General features: G+C 51.6%; 5 protein-coding genes across 5 annotated transcripts; 3 read left to right on the plus strand and 2 right to left on the minus strand.

The window, feature by feature from the left end:
* Positions 1–1,931: 1,931 nt before the first annotated feature.
* On the minus strand, positions 1,932–3,011 carry QC763_106220 (uncharacterized protein; the record flags this gene model as incomplete). The annotated part of the gene is made up of 2 exons (XM_062907195.1): positions 1,932–2,879; positions 2,946–3,011. 2 exons carry the CDS (start codon positions 3,009–3,011, stop codon positions 1,932–1,934), a joined length of 1,014 nt encoding a protein of 337 aa, XP_062770122.1.
* Positions 3,012–4,121: 1,110 nt separating this feature from the next.
* QC763_106230 (uncharacterized protein) lies at positions 4,122–5,443 on the plus strand (the record flags this gene model as incomplete). The annotated part of the gene is made up of 2 exons (XM_062907196.1): positions 4,122–4,397; positions 4,454–5,443. The coding sequence occupies exons 1-2, from the start codon at positions 4,386–4,388 to the stop codon at positions 5,441–5,443; spliced, it is 1,002 nt and encodes a 333-aa protein (XP_062770123.1). The 5' UTR covers positions 4,122–4,385.
* A 3,857-nt stretch (positions 5,444–9,300) lies between these two features.
* On the plus strand, positions 9,301–11,173 carry QC763_106240 (uncharacterized protein). The gene is made up of 3 exons (XM_062907197.1): positions 9,301–9,520; positions 9,655–10,601; positions 10,658–11,173. Exons 1-3 carry the CDS (start codon positions 9,448–9,450, stop codon positions 10,979–10,981), a joined length of 1,344 nt encoding a protein of 447 aa, XP_062770124.1. The 5' UTR covers positions 9,301–9,447; the 3' UTR covers positions 10,982–11,173.
* Positions 11,174–11,302: 129 nt separating this feature from the next.
* QC763_106250 (uncharacterized protein) lies at positions 11,303–12,828 on the minus strand. Its single transcript, XM_062907198.1, has 4 exons — positions 12,390–12,828; positions 12,268–12,328; positions 11,638–12,214; positions 11,303–11,557 (listed from the first exon to the last, which is right to left on the minus strand). The coding sequence occupies exons 1-4, from the start codon at positions 12,421–12,423 to the stop codon at positions 11,480–11,482; spliced, it is 750 nt and encodes a 249-aa protein (XP_062770125.1). The 5' UTR covers positions 12,424–12,828; the 3' UTR covers positions 11,303–11,479.
* Positions 12,754–14,824, plus strand: QC763_106260 (uncharacterized protein; the record flags this gene model as incomplete). The annotated part of the gene is made up of 2 exons (XM_062907199.1): positions 12,754–13,698; positions 13,754–14,824. The coding sequence occupies exon 2, from the start codon at positions 13,781–13,783 to the stop codon at positions 14,822–14,824; it is 1,044 nt and encodes a 347-aa protein (XP_062770126.1). The 5' UTR covers positions 12,754–13,698; positions 13,754–13,780.
* Positions 14,825–15,440: the final 616 nt, after the last annotated feature.

Genomic DNA, 15,440 nt, shown 5'->3' on the forward strand with positions numbered 1-15,440 from the left:
GTGGGAGTGCCCACGACGGCTGCATGGACCCTTCTTCCTGACGATCCCGCGCATGGTTAAGTGTCTTGAACTTTGATGGCGGAAGTCATCCTAGACGGGTTACTACGTCTCTTTTTGACCATTCGGAAGCTTCAAATGGTCTCAAAAAAGACTAGGAACACCCCTGAGACGCATCATTGCCGCTCGGTCTGGAACAGCCCGTCCGCACCCACCTCGCCTAACGTTGGTGTTCAACATTAATACAACTGCATCCACCCGGTCCTGGCAAGGCAACTAGAGGGGTAGATAGCCTTATAGGACCGGCGAACTTTTGGAGAACCTTGCTGAGGATATCATTTGGTGGGATGTCCGGGAGGCCTGTTGGCAGCAGCTGAAAGCTCAACTCCTTCTCAGACAGCAGACATCAGGGCAAGCTCAATACGAAGAGCTAGAACGTCTTCTTGTGCCTGAAAAGTCTCTGTTTCAGACCCATTAACTGCCCGTAAGACAGCCTAGTACAGCAAGTGCCTGGGGTAAGTGCCTAGGTAGGTATAAGCTCGCAAGTGACAGGTGCCAGAACTCAGTATCTGCCATCAGTTACGCATGAGGGATGACCCAGCTATAAATTCCATGTCGCACAACACCGGCCCAGCTCGGAGGCCCGTTTGCCTCCTGGCGGTGAGCCAACAACTATCTTCCGACCTTTGTTTATTCGAGTCGACCGCTCCGTGTTTTCTGAGACAGAGCCATTGACATCCATCAACCTTGTGCTTGACGCCCACGAAGACGAATATCATCCGAGACATGCCGGAAGTGACCCTCGAGTACATGCAGGAAGACAGGCCATGTGAGAAGGAGCAACGCGGGATGTATGACATGACAATCGAATTTCCACTCCGGGATGGAGTGGGCTGTAGACACCCCTTGCGGCAGGCTGTCGACGAGTGGGTTGACAGCTAGTACCAAGTACTGCCGAGGTGATTCTATCGTGGGCGAAGATGATCATCCATATACGAAGACAGAGTGGCTGGCAAGTTGAAAATATCTATAAAGGCCTGGTCCCTTGAAGGAAAGCCCCGAGTATTTTCATCAGCCACCAGCACCAAAGCAAGATCTCAAAAGAAGAAGAACATACCTTCAAACTTCCTCGGCCATATCTACAACACAGCACACATCTATCAACATGCCAGAAAATGCAGGAACCAGCTCTTCCCAGAGCTCAACTTCAAGTGCCACCTTGTCAGGTGCGTCTGGATACTCTTCGTATCCAAGGTAATCCAAAGCCCGTCGCCGGTTAGTACACTGCTGTCTACTCATATTTGCCCTCAACCAAGTAGCTGACCTAGGCTTCAGGTAAATCACGATGGATGAGATCGTTGGAGTGATAGTGTATAAGCATGTTTTCGGTTTGCCAGGAGGTCAAAGGTGTTGAGTAATCATTGATTTCGACAGTGGAGTGGTGGACATATTTGTTTATCTTGGGGTCTGAAATGGGGCGGCTTTTGTGCTATTTGTTTGTTTTCTTCGGTTGCCGGGTTTCTGGCTAGATGTTGCCACTGCGGTGGTGATGGCGTCTTTGACTACGAACTTATCTCGCTTGTTCAATTAGATACCTTGAAATGATGGGTGAAAATCTAGGTCGCGTATGGCTTGCGGAGCCAAGGTGTGAAGTGATGAAGTGATGTATTCCGTAAATGTGAATTATGAATTTTGTGCGAGCATGTCCAACGGCCAAGAGAGCCAGTGGCCCCAATCCGGGCCAAGATATGCTGCGATACTTCTGAGTAGGTGAGCTCCTGAATCTGCAACATGCCAAACGTCTCGACTCAGGTGTAGGTAGAGTGCCCAGTAGCCCATCACGGCAATCGCCTCTGGTCGTCGCTGGGCAAGCAACTCGGTGAACTCTGATGGTACGGCTGCAGGCCTAACCCAGTCGTCAGCGAATACCAAACTTATGGTTCAAGATAGGAAGGTACTTGCCACATGAAGATCATTAGATAGCGTTCATTGCGCACGTCATTGCCCAGAATCCTGTCAAACCCAACTTGCAGATAAGCCGCAGCTTTGAGACAGGCCTCTTTCGACTGAGCGTCGAGACTGAGTGACTCAGAAATGAGATGTCGAAGATAGTCGCAATGACTCCCCAGTGGCAATGACTGGGAAATGCTAATCGCCCAAAGAACAAGGTGCTTGATATCAGATTCGAGTAGAAGCTCCCATGCACTGATCGACACGCCTTTCAAACCACCAGAGATTGAAAGAAACTGAAGATAGCGGTCAAGAAACCCATCCAGATTCGTATCGCGCTTAGCGAGCAGATCGGCGAGTAAATGCCGGCTGAGCAAAGAACAGTAGAGGAGAAGGGCGGAGCAGTTGTTCTGGTCAATCTGAGCCTTGGCTGCCGTCTCGTTGTAAATCGAGATGGCCCTTGTTTGAAGATGCATCGCGTGCTCTGAGAAGAAGTCGGACCTGTCGGGGAAAAGCGCAACCAACCTTCGCGCGCACACTGCCAGCATCTGGTGCATCAAGTACGGAGCTTGAAGAGCGCATCTGAATAAGAGTTTCGAGGCAAAGTCGTGTAGCTCCTCGTTGAGTTCTGGTGCGTGATCAGAGAATTTGAACCGGATCATGAGCTCCATATGAGCACTGTTGACATCGTGACAGAGATGAGAGCTTGGATGGCCCAGCTCGGGTAGGGGGACACCAGGAACAGGTGCTGCATCGCCAATTGTGCCCACGGCGACATTTGACATCGGCGAGCCTGACAGTGATCCTGGTGGTGATACCGCGACTCGATCACCAGCGAATGATACGGGTGCCCCGTCGGTCACTGGTGAGGCATAGCTACAGTCTCGGCCGGAGAGCGTACAGATGATGCATTTGGGGCGTTGCTCGTCACACTACATCCAGAGAGGTTAGCAATAAAGTTTTGAAACCCAACGGGAGCTAGTTAGGTAGGTAGGCACCTTGACATGACGTCGTTTGCACTCGAGGCATCCCGCCCGTGACTTCTTATGACTTCTTCGAAGCATGGTTTGTGTCAGCACCAAGAATTGGCTGTTGATCAAGCGGGTGTAGGAAGTGGCCCTCTGAAACTCCAGAATTTCAGGGATCAGATCCACCAGATGCGGTTGGATTGGTGGATAGTTCCAGGCCTTAGGCCGGCTCCTTGACCGCGATCTCCGCTAAAGAAGGCTCGACCCGGGGTAACCTCGAAGTTAGAGATCTCAAAAGTGTGAAAGAAATTCACCAGTAACGTGGTCATTCTTATACAATTAGATTGTTCTTGGTGTATTTAATTTGCTGACCTTGACTGCGGCCAAGTCGGGTAAGCACTTCGCTCCCATCGAGTTCTAGATCAAGTTTAAATCATTGATTCATCCCACGCTGAATCACAGTCCGATAAATCACCCTAGGAGGTCGACCTAAGAAACTCCAGCTCACTAGCACTAAGCCACTAATGGCAAATTAGTAGTATTGTTTGCTGCCGGGCGTGAGGATGCGGCACTGTCGGGAGAATTGATTGGGCAGTGATCTGATTGTTTAAAAATGCCCATCGGATAGTTTTCAGACCTCGGATGACAAATGGCGCCTACAATACTACTTCTTGCTACAACCATATCCAAGGTCAGTTCAAAACTATTGGTCTCACATAATCTCAACCCCCGACTGGCACGGAGCATTCTGTCCTTCTGCTCACGCTCAAATAGGGTCCTCCTGCGGATATATGCGGGTGAGAGCGGGTGTATGAAAACCATATGATTGCTCGACACTATAAGGGTCAACCTCAAGGCGAACAGAGGTGACGTTAGGAGGAGACAAGCAAGACAACAAGCTTATCTAACGATGATAAGCTGACTCCACGGCTATGTTCAGGTAGGTAAGGTGTACAGCGACCTGCCAAAGTATCTCATCGATAATCAGCTGTGGCACATCTTTGCTTTCAAAATCTTGTGGTTGAAGGCGTCGAGTCGAGATACATACCAGATAGTTCCAATGTTTGTTGAAGAAAAGGTCCAAAATCATGCAAACGAAAAAGAATATCGAAAACTGTGAGCCTGAAATTTGTCCAATTGGAAAGCACACCGACTGCCTCGTTTGATGAGGACCCAGCTGGCTGGTTCTTGGGACCACCGTGGCAGGGGGGTTTCCCCTGCTAGTTTCCGCCATGAACTCCACGCTCTCCCGATGACGATCCTTCCCCTAGACGCGCTTCGAAATTCAAACTCAGACGCGTCTTCTATTTTGCTCTTCATTCTCGAGTGGTGTGAGCAAGATCAGGACCGCACTCCTTTTTGGCCCTTATCTGAGTTCTGTGGCTGGATTTCAACCATTGAGCCACTCCTTTTGGGTCGGTTTCATCATCTCCTGACTTTTGACTCGCACAATCCGAGTCCACAAACATCATGTCATCATGGGTAAACCACCTGCACATTCCAGATGCACATCAGAAACTCCACTAACACATACCCAGGTGTTCCGTCCTCCCGTGGCACCATCCACAGGCGTCATGCCTATCTCAGCTCTCCTCTCGCCTCAGCCAGACGCTGATAAAGAGAACCATGGCCCCGCTGCAAGCAAAAGCCTAAAGCGCAAGTCCCTCGATGACCATGCCATTGCCCCAGCAGGATCAGGCATGTCCCTCGACGACATCAACCTCGAAGGCGTACCAATCGACATGAACTGCGACCAGGTCCGTCGCAAAATCAATAATATTCTCGATTCCGCCGCCATGACCAAAACCGCCTTCGCCCGTGAGATTGGCGTCAGCGTCAAATCGCTTTCAGGCTTCTTGGGTGTCCACGGTCCCTTCAACGGCTCAGGCTTCGCCGCCTATGAAAACGCCTGGGAGTGGTTCAAGAAGAGGGAGATGCTCGGTATCCCTCTGCTAGTAGGGAAGAAACAAAAGACTTCCGCCACCACTGCTGCCTTTGCTGCTCCTGCTGTCACTGTGGCCCCAGCCCCCGCAACCGCATCCAAAGCCAAACCCTCCGCTGCCTCTTCGGTTCCTGATATCAGCGGAATTCACCTGGAAGGTGAGGAAACTGACTCCGTCCCCGTCTATGACTCTTGCGACGAAATCCGCCGTAAGATCAACCTACATCTCAAGAAAGACGGCGTCACTCAGGCGTCTTTCCTCCGGGACATCTACGCCCAGCTTCGCGGCCCCAGCAAGCCAGGAAAATGCTTCCAGAGCGTGCAGCTCCAGCGATTTAGGGGAATGAAGGGGAGTAACTGTGGGGTGAAATCAGCGTTGTATTACGGGGCTTATGTCTTTTTTGAAAAGATCCGGATCAAGGAGGGGAGGCCGAAGACGAAGCATAGGTTGGAAATGGAGGGGCTTTGGGGGGCAGCAGGGGCGGATAGGGAGCATGATGGGAACACTAGGGTTTGGGTCTTGGGTGTGGCGAGCAAAGGAGGTGGTGGGAGGGGGAGGGGAGGTGGGGGGTATGCTTACTTTTGATTAGGGGGGCGACGGGTGGTAGAGTAGGTTTGGTATGATGCTGCTGGTTATCGATGATATTTGGAAACTACCTACCTTATGCTTGGGGGATGACTCTGAATGGCGTGGTTTAATTTGGCGGGAGGAAAGGGGGCGGCTTTTTGTAATATTCAAGTTAGCGATCTTATAATATGGTACTTATCGGTGCTCAGTGTGCTCAAAAATAATCCAGTCTCTTACATTCATTCTTTTCTGTTGCCTTTATAGGCCAGTCATGCAAGATCGTGCCTCGAAGGAAAGGTTTTGGGCGAACCTAAAGGATTACCTCGTGACTGTCGTCTAAGTTTGAAATATACGTTGGCCTGTCTGCAAAAAAGGCAGGTGAGCTCTGGTGGGAGTGGATGTTCCGCGGGCGTTATGACCATTCCAATCACAGGACCTTCCTCCACTTCATTCGCCAATACACAACTGAGAACCACGTGGTGGAAGCCGCCGATGACAGCGATACTCAATGGTGAAAATGTATGGATGCTTGCGGTCTTGCCGTCGAAACCCAGGACGCCATCGTGGATCCGCAGTTCACCTATCTCCGCCTGTCTAAATCTTGCCTGCACTGGATGAATCACACAATGGATATGCGCTACGCCGGGCTCGATGACATCTGCGATCCGTGGCGGGTCGGCTATTTAGAGCAGCGGCGGATAGCAACGGGTGATATTTCCAAACGCCATTCAACTCCCGGACAACAGCAGCAGGGCACGCTGGCTATCGACCTGACTTGGAGCTCCGCAAAAGCCGTCAATCCTCCCGGGCATACAGTACTCTACAAAGCAATTAACCACGCTCGCGGCCATTGTCTCTTTGACGAGGCCGGCATCATGTTGTATAAGTAGAGGGATGTCTGCGAACCTCTAATAGAGAATGCCATCCCAAGACAACTCTTTTACCTTCACACCGCACGTCGAAATTGCAGAACCTGAAGCGAGCTATGGGAAACGACGGGCACGGCTCGGTTCGATGATGATATTTCGCGTTTACATCCCGAAATCTGTCATTGAAAGTTTACCTGGGCCCAACTGCCTTCGACATTTCCACTATCCGACAGATGACTGGAAGAAGTTCATGGCTCGACAGAAATGCTCGGGACGTCAGGGCTTTTCTCTTTACTGAGGTTGACTTGAATTCGTGGCTTGCAGAGAACCAAGTTGCAAATAGTTGAGGGGAAATGATTTGGAACAGCTACAGCGTCTTCAAGACTCCCACAATGTCTTCCAAGAGAGTGGGAAGGGAGTGATATCATCAGGGGCGTGTTTATCAACGCACAAGGCAAAGCTTTAAATTCTGCCGCAGTCTACTATTCTGTCCATGACGTACCTAGATTCTGTTTGATAGGTACCTGGGCCACGATCGTGGCTTTGACCTCGCCGCAGCAGAAGCAGTGACTTGTGCCATGGAGTGTGTTGTATCATAACAAGTATCTCGACGCACTGTACTCCTGTATTATCTATGAAGAACCAGGGAATACTGTGATAAAGTCACTTACACTGTGACATAGCTATTCACAAGCTGCCACGTCTCCGTTGTCTAGGTCTTTATGGCCAGGCTGGAATGGGTGTCGAGATTTATGCCGTATAACCTGGCGACCACGTTTTATAGGATACCCCCGACTTCTACGGTCTTACCATGCCACCTCTCGTCCGCCCTTGAATAAGCCTGGGGACTGCCTTGGTGACCAGTTGCCGCCCCTCCCCCCGCCGGATTCGCAAAGTGTTCCATGAGAATGATGTTAACACAAAGCGACCCCGCTCTCTGGCAACCGGTGAGTGTGTCACCTTGATCGTGTTCTCCGAAAACCATTTGTTTTGTGACCAAATCATGGCCGAGATCATCGGACTCGTTTCAGGGGGTATCGTAATAGAGGCCACTGGTAAAGTGGGCAGTCTGGCCCTGTCACTGTTTCGACTCTGGAGAGAGGTCAAGGATGTACCAGAAACAATCAAAGCTTTGGTCGAGCAGCTCAAGTATTTCGCCCTATCGATCGATGCAATCGAAGTGGAGCTACAGGCAGTGATTGGAGGAGGATGTCCTCCAACGCCCATGTGCGCTCGAGCAATTCAGCATTGTTGACATGTGCACGAGGAACTGGACAAATTGATTCGAGATCTCATGGGCGATATCGTTTCGACCAGGAGGCGGAAGAGATATGTCGCCAAAACGGAAGCGGTGTTGTTCTAGAAGGCCGAGCTCGAGATGTACGAAAAGCGACTTTATCGAGCATTGAAAATACTCGGAATGGTTCTTCAGCTGTTGAAAATGTGAATGGAATGATGCAAAGTCATTTGCTCATCTTAAGGCAAGAAACTGATTAGGTATTGATCTTCTAGATCCCAAATGAACTTTCAGCCCGAATATATCGCCTCAAGGGTTGTCGAGTCGATTCCCCTTCAATAGAACCAGGGACGGGATGTCAAGGAGAAGTCTCTGACCAGTGAAAAAGAGGCAAATTATTGGGTGTCGGGCAAACTAACCACGAAGCTGAATGGGACTCGTATAGGGCGAGCTCGCCATCGGACACGGATTCTAGCAGGGTACCTGGTTTTCGAGGTCATGCACGATGGGGATGCCAAAGCACCCTCCGTAAAGCAGGAAGCGAAAAGTGAGTATCCCCTTCTTTTTGTAGTCGGGGATGATTTCTTGACAATTATCATGTTAGGCTACCGGATAAAAGCGGCATTTCCGCGTTGGTTCATGAACAGAGCTTGGGACCTTCAAGTACTTTTTGCGACATGTGGATGGAATGTTGCTTTTCGGCAGTATACGATCGTCGAAGAAGGCAATGAATTGTTTCTTTGAATCATGTGTGAAACACATCCCATCACACCAAACGAGCTTCGAAGCTCCTCTGCCAACGGACACACCACACCATATATTCTGGATGACAAAGGAAGGACACTATTACACGTCAGTATTACATCTTTTATAGGAGCTCGACCAGGTACTAATGGTGCATCAGTATGCCATGATCTTCAACCCAAATCTGGTCGAACCTCTCCTCGTTGTGGGTCTTGACCTGTTCACTATCAGCTTTGAAGGCCAATCGCCCCTTTGCTGGTTGGATGTGATACCGTACACCTACCTGAATCCAGAGGATCAGCTTGTATTTCATACGGCCCTGCTCTCCTACGGCGCACATGACAACTTCAGCGGGGACGCTCACCTCGTCGGCAATGCTGGACAGTGATAGCGCGGCTGTAGAGCCTCTATTCTCCGAAATCTTCTGCCACTATTACAAGTCGCCATGGCAGCGGCGCCTGAAACTCTTCTATTGGTTGCTTGTATTCGAGTGGGATATCGCTTGGGAGGACTTTTTAAGGGATTTCTGGGAATGGATTGGGAACCCTCCCATGAACATTCCTCGCTCTTGGATAGTTTAGATACTGACCTTAGTTGAAGACCAGTGCTCTTGAACATCTTGCCGGTTCCATGTTGTAACATGTCGTCAATCTGGTGTCTCGCCTTTGCCAAGCAGGGGTGATGTTGGTGTGTTTGGACTTAATCCGTCTGTCTTGAGAGGTATAACGGAAAAAGCAAAGAGCAATGTATATAAGAATGGTGAAAGGAGTCTTAAGGTGTAGATTATGTAGCACAAGGATATCAAGTGAATTCACTACGAGAATATGTCATCTGTTCTTCCTGCCCCTACTGAAAGCTTGATGATTAGATCCAGCCAAGCTTCTGTCCTAGATGCAAACTGGCCCTACAAAAAAGAAAAGATGGGGCACAGGGTTCAGCGGGCCGCGGCAGCTTGCCCCGGCAGGCAGTTGCAGCTTCAACCCCTGTCTGGGCTAAAATGGGGGGCTCCATCTGCCCAAAACTTCCAGCCTGTCCCTTGGAAACTTTTGCACCAAGGGTTCCAGGTCATTTCGTGGCGGCGCTCTTCAACCTTCTTGCGCCGGTTCAACCACCAAACAGTGTTCTCTCTTTGTTTCTAACTTTGGTCAGTTTCCTCATGGAGTAGCGCAATCATGAAATTCTCTGCTCTTTCCCTAGGCCTGTTGGCCCTCCTAACGCCGCTGAGTGCGGCATGGACCAAAGAAGGTATGTGAAGTATTTGCTGTATCTTCCCGTCGCAAATGCGATGATACCCCTTTTCTATGGCGTCTGGTTCCAGTACCACTATATCTACATAATCCAATTGTATCAGACTTACTAACATCTTCGATGATAACCAGATCGCGAAATCTTCCGTGTCCGCGATGAACTCCTTGCGCATGAAGGTCCCGAAGTGACTTTTTACGATTTTCTTGGTGTCAAGAAGGGCGCAAGCCACGAGGACATCAACAAAGCCTACAAGAAGAAGTCAAGAGAGCTCCATCCCGACAAAGTCAGACAGCAGCTCCAGGCCCAGCGCATCAAGGCCAACAAGGAGAACGCCAAGAAGTCGGGAGGCAAGCCCGGTGTGCAGGTGACGAAGCAGCCTACCTCTCATGAGCTCAAGGTAGCCATCAAGCGCGCCTCAGAGCGCCAGGCTCGTCTTTCCATCGTTGCCGATGTCCTCCGCGGCCCTGGGCGTGACCGGTATGACTACTTCCTCACCAATGGCTTCCCTACCTGGAAGGGCACCGAGTACTACTACAACCGCTATCGCCCCGGCCTTGGCACTGCTATCTTCGGCGTCTTCCTCGTCGCCGGTGGTGGCGCGCATTATCTCGCCCTTTACATGAGCTGGAAGCGCCAGCGCGAGTTTGTGGAGCGCTATATCACATTTGCGCGCCGTGCTGCTTGGGGCGACAACCTTGGCCTCAACATTCCTGGCGTTGATGGCGAGCCTGCCGCCGCTCCTCCCCCTCCCCCTCCTCAACAGGTGTACGAAGACGAAGACGGTCGCCAGATTCCCATCAACCGCAAGATGCGTCGCATGCAAGAGCGCGAGACAAAGAAGGAGGCCAAGGATAAGAGTGCCGGGCGCAAGACCCGCCGTGGACGTGACACCAAGCCCGCCTCGGCCTCTGCTTCCGGATCAGCGACTCCCCAGCCGCAGCCCGAGGGACAGGGTCCCACTGGAGCCAAAAGGCGTGTCGTTGCGGAGAATGGCAAGGTTCTCGTTGTTGACTCGGTGGGCGCCGTCTTCCTTGAACAGGAGGATGAGGATGGCAATGTGGGCGAGTACCTTTTGGACGTAAGCTGCCTCTTATTCATCCAACTTCTTGCAAAATAAGCTAACATATCCACCAGCCCAATGAGATCGCCAAACCTACCTTCAAGGACACCGCCGTGGTTCGCCTGCCTTTCTGGGTTTATGATCTGACCATCGGACGTGTGTTTAAGAAGCGCACCGCGGATGACGAGTTTGAGGAAGAGATCAACGAGCCCACCGAGACCGAGGTCGTCAATGACGACGAGGATTCTGAGCCCGGAAGACTCACTCCCTCCACCGGCTCTGCCGAGGACTTTGAGCTTCTCGAGAAGTCGGTCGACTCTCTGGGTCAGGCCAAGGCAAGCGGTACCCAGAAGGCGGGCGGCAACAAGGCAAGCAAGCGCAAGAACAAGAAGAGGTGATCGTGGATCTTTTTTGCGGAGGGTATGTTGCTTTACAAGCGGTAAAGTTTTCGAGCAATACGTGGCTTTGACGTTGCGATTAGGTTAGGTGTTCTTCGGTGGTTGATTTAAAAAGGAGGAGGAAGAAAAAAGGAGATCAAATCTTCTCTCGGTATATGGGACGATGTTATGTGACAACGAGCCCCGGGTTTCCCAGGTGAAATATTGCTACATATATATAGAGTTGTAGCACTCAATATGGCTACATACAACCCGCCCCGCTCCAGATTCGACATGCATTGACAGAAACAAGAGACAGGCAAAAGCAACAATGAGCATTAATCTATTGCATCGACGATACAGAAAACCAATCCTTCATGGTATATTAACCACCCATTTCAGCCCGTGCTGTTTCCATGGGCGAATTTCTCCCAAACAATCCCAAACTCCACGCCCAATCCCAAATTCATAACCTTTCCGAACCCCGACCACACCTCTCATCAGCCAGCACATCAAAGATCAAATCCCCACCGTATGGCTCAACACCTTCGCGGCTAACTGACTAAGAAGCCTTGCCCGATCCGCCTGTGGCAGTTCCTGCACACAATCACAAACATCTCAGTAGCTGTCACTTATGCTCGCTCTCCCTGGATGAAGTCAACCCCAGCAGCACTCACCTGAAAGACCGCATACACACTCTTCCCCTTGGCATCCCTCACCGCGCCGAGCCTGTTGCCAGCCACAGCACCAGCAACCATACCAGGTACATTGGCCATAATAAACCCTAGCGCGCCACCACTGATACCGCCCAGCGTGCCCCAAAACTTGCCCGTCGGCCTGTTGTTGTGCGACGGGTCGGCCATGCCCTCCTCCCGGAGCATCTCTTCGAAGACATCGGCGAACTGCTCATTCTCAGCTTGCTGGCGGGATTCTTCCTGGTTGTGCTGGTTTTTGGCGCCCTGGCTTTGGTTGGTGAAGAAGTTCCAGGCCCAGGAGTAGAAGTTGGGCTGCTGTCCTTGCTGTTGCTGGTCGGAAGCGGACTCTTCGGCGTCGGCGAAGGGGTCGAAGCCGCCGGGCGTGGGGCGGGAGGAGCTGGGGCCGGAGAAGAGTTTGCGCTGGGCGTCGTATTCGCGGCGGCGGGTGGGATCGGAGAGGGTGTAGTATGCGTCGTTGACGAGCTGGAATTTGCGGGTTCGTTCGTGACGGTCAGGGTGGTCGGCCGGGATGCGGTCGGGGTGGGTTTTTAAGGCAGCGCTGGGGGGGTTGTTAGTTGGGGAGATATGATGGTGGTGAGTAGGATAGGTTACCGTTTATAGGCATCGCGGATCTGGGTGGTGGAGGCGGTTTCTGGGACCTCGAGGATGGCATCTATAGCGGTAGGTATGGTAAGCCAACAGTTATGAGTTTGTGGAATATAGGCTTGACTGACAGTAGTTGGGAGGCCGGCCGGCTTTTGCTGCCATTTTGATAAGATGCGGGGGGGTCAGATGTCTAACGGTGCCGATGGGTACAAGAGAGCAAGCAGATGAACAAAGGCAATCTAGGTTTGGATTTTTGTCTCGGAGACTCGTGTCTGGCCAGGCTTTCCCAAGAGTTGGTTGCTACCACTAGGACAAGTCTATCTTCAGTCCCCCAACGGAAGAGAGCGCGAAAGTGGGATGGTGGAACGAGAGTTGGATACGTCATCTGTGGCGTCGAAATGTGGCTTTTTTGAACCAACCCCTGTCCAGCCGTCCCCCGCATTCTCAGGGGACGCGAATCAGTGGGTCTGGGTCACAGGCAGTTCTAGCCCGTCGTGCCCCTCTATACGGAGCATCGCTATCTCCATGATCAGCACATTGTTTTCATGGGTGTATCGACAAGAAAAATCGCCAGCCTCTTGCTCAAGGCTAATTCTCTTTTATTGGATATCCAGTGAGGTATAAATGGATTGGCAGGAAGCAATAGGCAAGGAATGGCCGGCAGGGTCTGGAATCACCCAGCGTGTCACCAATTCATTGGACGGCCCGGCGGAGTGACTGGACGTGTAGCCGCTTTCCTCACCCGTTTCAGGTCGGCTGGCCTCTGACGCATGACTGCTCTGGGGAAGGCGAGCTGTGTGACTGCCCAACCAGGCACTCGATTTTGAGCCCAGAGCTGCAATAGAACCTCAACGTGGAGGTGATGGACGCTGTTTTTGGTCTCTTGGAGCCTAACAAGCCGTCCTACTCGGCCAGGATCGGAAGTTTTTTTTGTTCATCTGCGTCACAGACGCTCAACAGTTTGATGACGACCCCTCCACTGCTTCATCTGATCCCGAATGCGTGGAAAGCCCCACCGGTGATTTTCTCTATATATCGGACCACCTGCGGAGACATTTCCTCAGGGCCTCTTGCTCTGTGTCCTCGATTAGCAGCTCCGAGTTACCTGAAGTCTCCAAGAGCTTATTTTAAACGTGTGCCCTTCCACGCGTCATTGTTGTACAAGCACACGCTGCCTCGAAGCACGTCCCCCACCACCACCTTACCCGCAGGCGTGCTATCATACTTGCAAATCCGGCAAAGTGTCGATTATCAAGACAGTTAGCTTAGACAATAAAGAGACGAGTTGCAACAATCCAGAGTTCTTTTCTATCCGCAGACTTCCTGACTCTAATCCACACCATCTCAGTGGCATCCCTGACTGTTGAGTACGCAACAGTCAAGATACCATACACACCACACGGCCAGGATTAATCTTGTGTTAAATCTGCCACTCAAGTAAACGACAGCAAAAAGCCTCTCTTGGTTATTATCCTGCTAACATTTCGTACAGACTTCAAAACAATCATCATCTCCAACAATGGCGGCAGTATACCAAGACATCTACTCTGAAGACGAGCTCTCCATGCTCCTAGCTCGTCAGTTGAACTTCAACAATCCCTTACCAGCACAACCGAAGCAAGTTCCAGAACCCGTGGCCGTCGCAGCGCCACAACCAGTCCAGGCTCCGAAGATAGTCTACATCTCCCAGCACTACAACCACTCGGCAGCCCACCTGGCCAAACAAAAGGAGCAACAGCAACAACAACAAGAAACCCCAGCCCGACCCTCCTCGGAGCCCCCCCAAAGCGAACACGCGGCCATCGAGCGTGTCCTCCGTGAATACTCGGTCGATTCAACCAACCTCTCCCCCGCCCAGTTCCACCTCTTCAAAACCGTCGACGACCCCCAGCGCATGCACTTGATCGAACTCTGGCGCGCCTGCCCCCCACCCCCCCAACACCCCTCCGATGTAGACTACAACTCCACCACCTCCCTAGACCAGGAAGAAGCACTCGCTCGAATGCGCTGGGAGCAGGCCCAGCAAGACGAAATGGAAGCCGAACTCCAGGCTCAGCTCGAGCACGAGTACCAGATCCAAATGGAGGAGCAACGGCAGCAACAACAAAGGCAGCGACAGCAGGAAATGATCATCTCGCTGGATGGGACCCCCTTGACGCCAGTTCAGGTGGGAGATGGTAGGTGGATCCAGACGACGGCAGAGTATGGGGATATGGAACCTTACATGGCGACTGGGTATCAAGAGGAGCTGGCGAGACGTGAGTATGAAGAATCTGCTAGGCGGGCGCTACTTTTGGCTGAGCCATATGAAAAGGACATGATGAGCGGGCCGTACAGCCAGTTTGGGCCTGCGCTCGTCCAACCAGGGGATGTCATCGGTACTGGGACGGGTGGTAGTAGCGAGGCTAAGAGGGCGACGGACCCGGTGTACAAGTCCGTCGGGGTGGACTGGGCGACAATTCGGAGGAGGGAGGAGGAGTACCAGATGAGCATGTCGGAGCAGTATGGGAGGTTGATGCTGGCTAGGGGGGTGGAGGATGAGGAGGATGAGGAGATGTTGTGAGTTTTGATTACGTTGAGATATTGGTATGTGGCTCGGGTTCCGGGTCGGGAAAGAGGTCTGTCGGTCATCGGATCTCGGAGGAGGGACTGTGATGGATCTTGCATAAGTATTGTTTGTGGCGATTGGTGTTGATTTATTAGAATGCAGAAGAAGGCGAGCTGAATCTGATCATTTGATATCGAAAAGTATGTGAGGGTTGCTGGCTGGGTCAGTGGCTTGTTTGTGATACTTGATCGTTGCAAATGGATTGGTTTGGTTGAGCGAGCTGTGCCTTTCGACGGACCGGGACCAGGAACCCAGAGCTGAAGTCGAAGCCTGTCAGGAGGGTAAACTGGAGTACTCCGCTCGGTCAACGACACAGAGGTTCTTGCCTCATAGGAACTTTGGCCTTGGTCTTGGCTGATGGTGGCTTGATTTTGAAGACTAAGCTACCTTGCCTTCTTGATTCGAATGTTCAGTTTGAGGCAAAAAATTGTTCATGTCTGAGAGAAATCGAAGGCGACATGTCGAGACATAAAGGCACAAGATTTGAAGGCTTCGCACATTCTGAATAACCAAACGAGTTACCTCTCTACTATTGTTTTGTGTAATTTTCAGACAGCGTCGCCAACACTGT

The sequence above is a fragment of the Podospora pseudopauciseta genome, chromosome 1 (genome assembly GCF_035222475.1).
Source record: "Podospora pseudopauciseta strain CBS 411.78 chromosome 1, whole genome shotgun sequence".
NCBI lineage: Eukaryota > Fungi > Ascomycota > Sordariomycetes > Sordariales > Podosporaceae > Podospora > Podospora pseudopauciseta.

What these genes read in the sequence shown, in the direction of transcription:
- QC763_106240 (XM_062907197.1), top strand. Translation starts at nt 9,448, where the DNA reads ATGAAATTCTCTGCTCTTTCCCTAGGCCTGTTGGCCCTCCTAACGCCG. An exon ending in TGCGGCATGGACCAAAGAAG is followed by an intron (nt 9,521 to 9,654) that starts GTATGTGAAGTA and finishes GATGATAACCAG; the next exon opens with ATCGCGAAATCTTCCGTGTC. An exon ending in TGGGCGAGTACCTTTTGGAC is followed by an intron (nt 10,602 to 10,657) that starts GTAAGCTGCCTC and finishes CATATCCACCAG; the next exon opens with CCCAATGAGATCGCCAAACC.
- QC763_106250 (XM_062907198.1), bottom strand. Translation starts at nt 12,423, where the DNA reads ATGGCAGCAAAAGCCGGCCGGCCTCCCAACTACT. An exon ending in CGGCCGGCCTCCCAACTACT is followed by an intron (nt 12,329 to 12,389) that starts GTCAGTCAAGCC and finishes CTACCGCTATAG; the next exon opens with ATGCCATCCTCGAGGTCCCA. An exon ending in ATCCGCGATGCCTATAAACG is followed by an intron (nt 12,215 to 12,267) that starts GTAACCTATCCT and finishes CAACCCCCCCAG; the next exon opens with CGCTGCCTTAAAAACCCACC.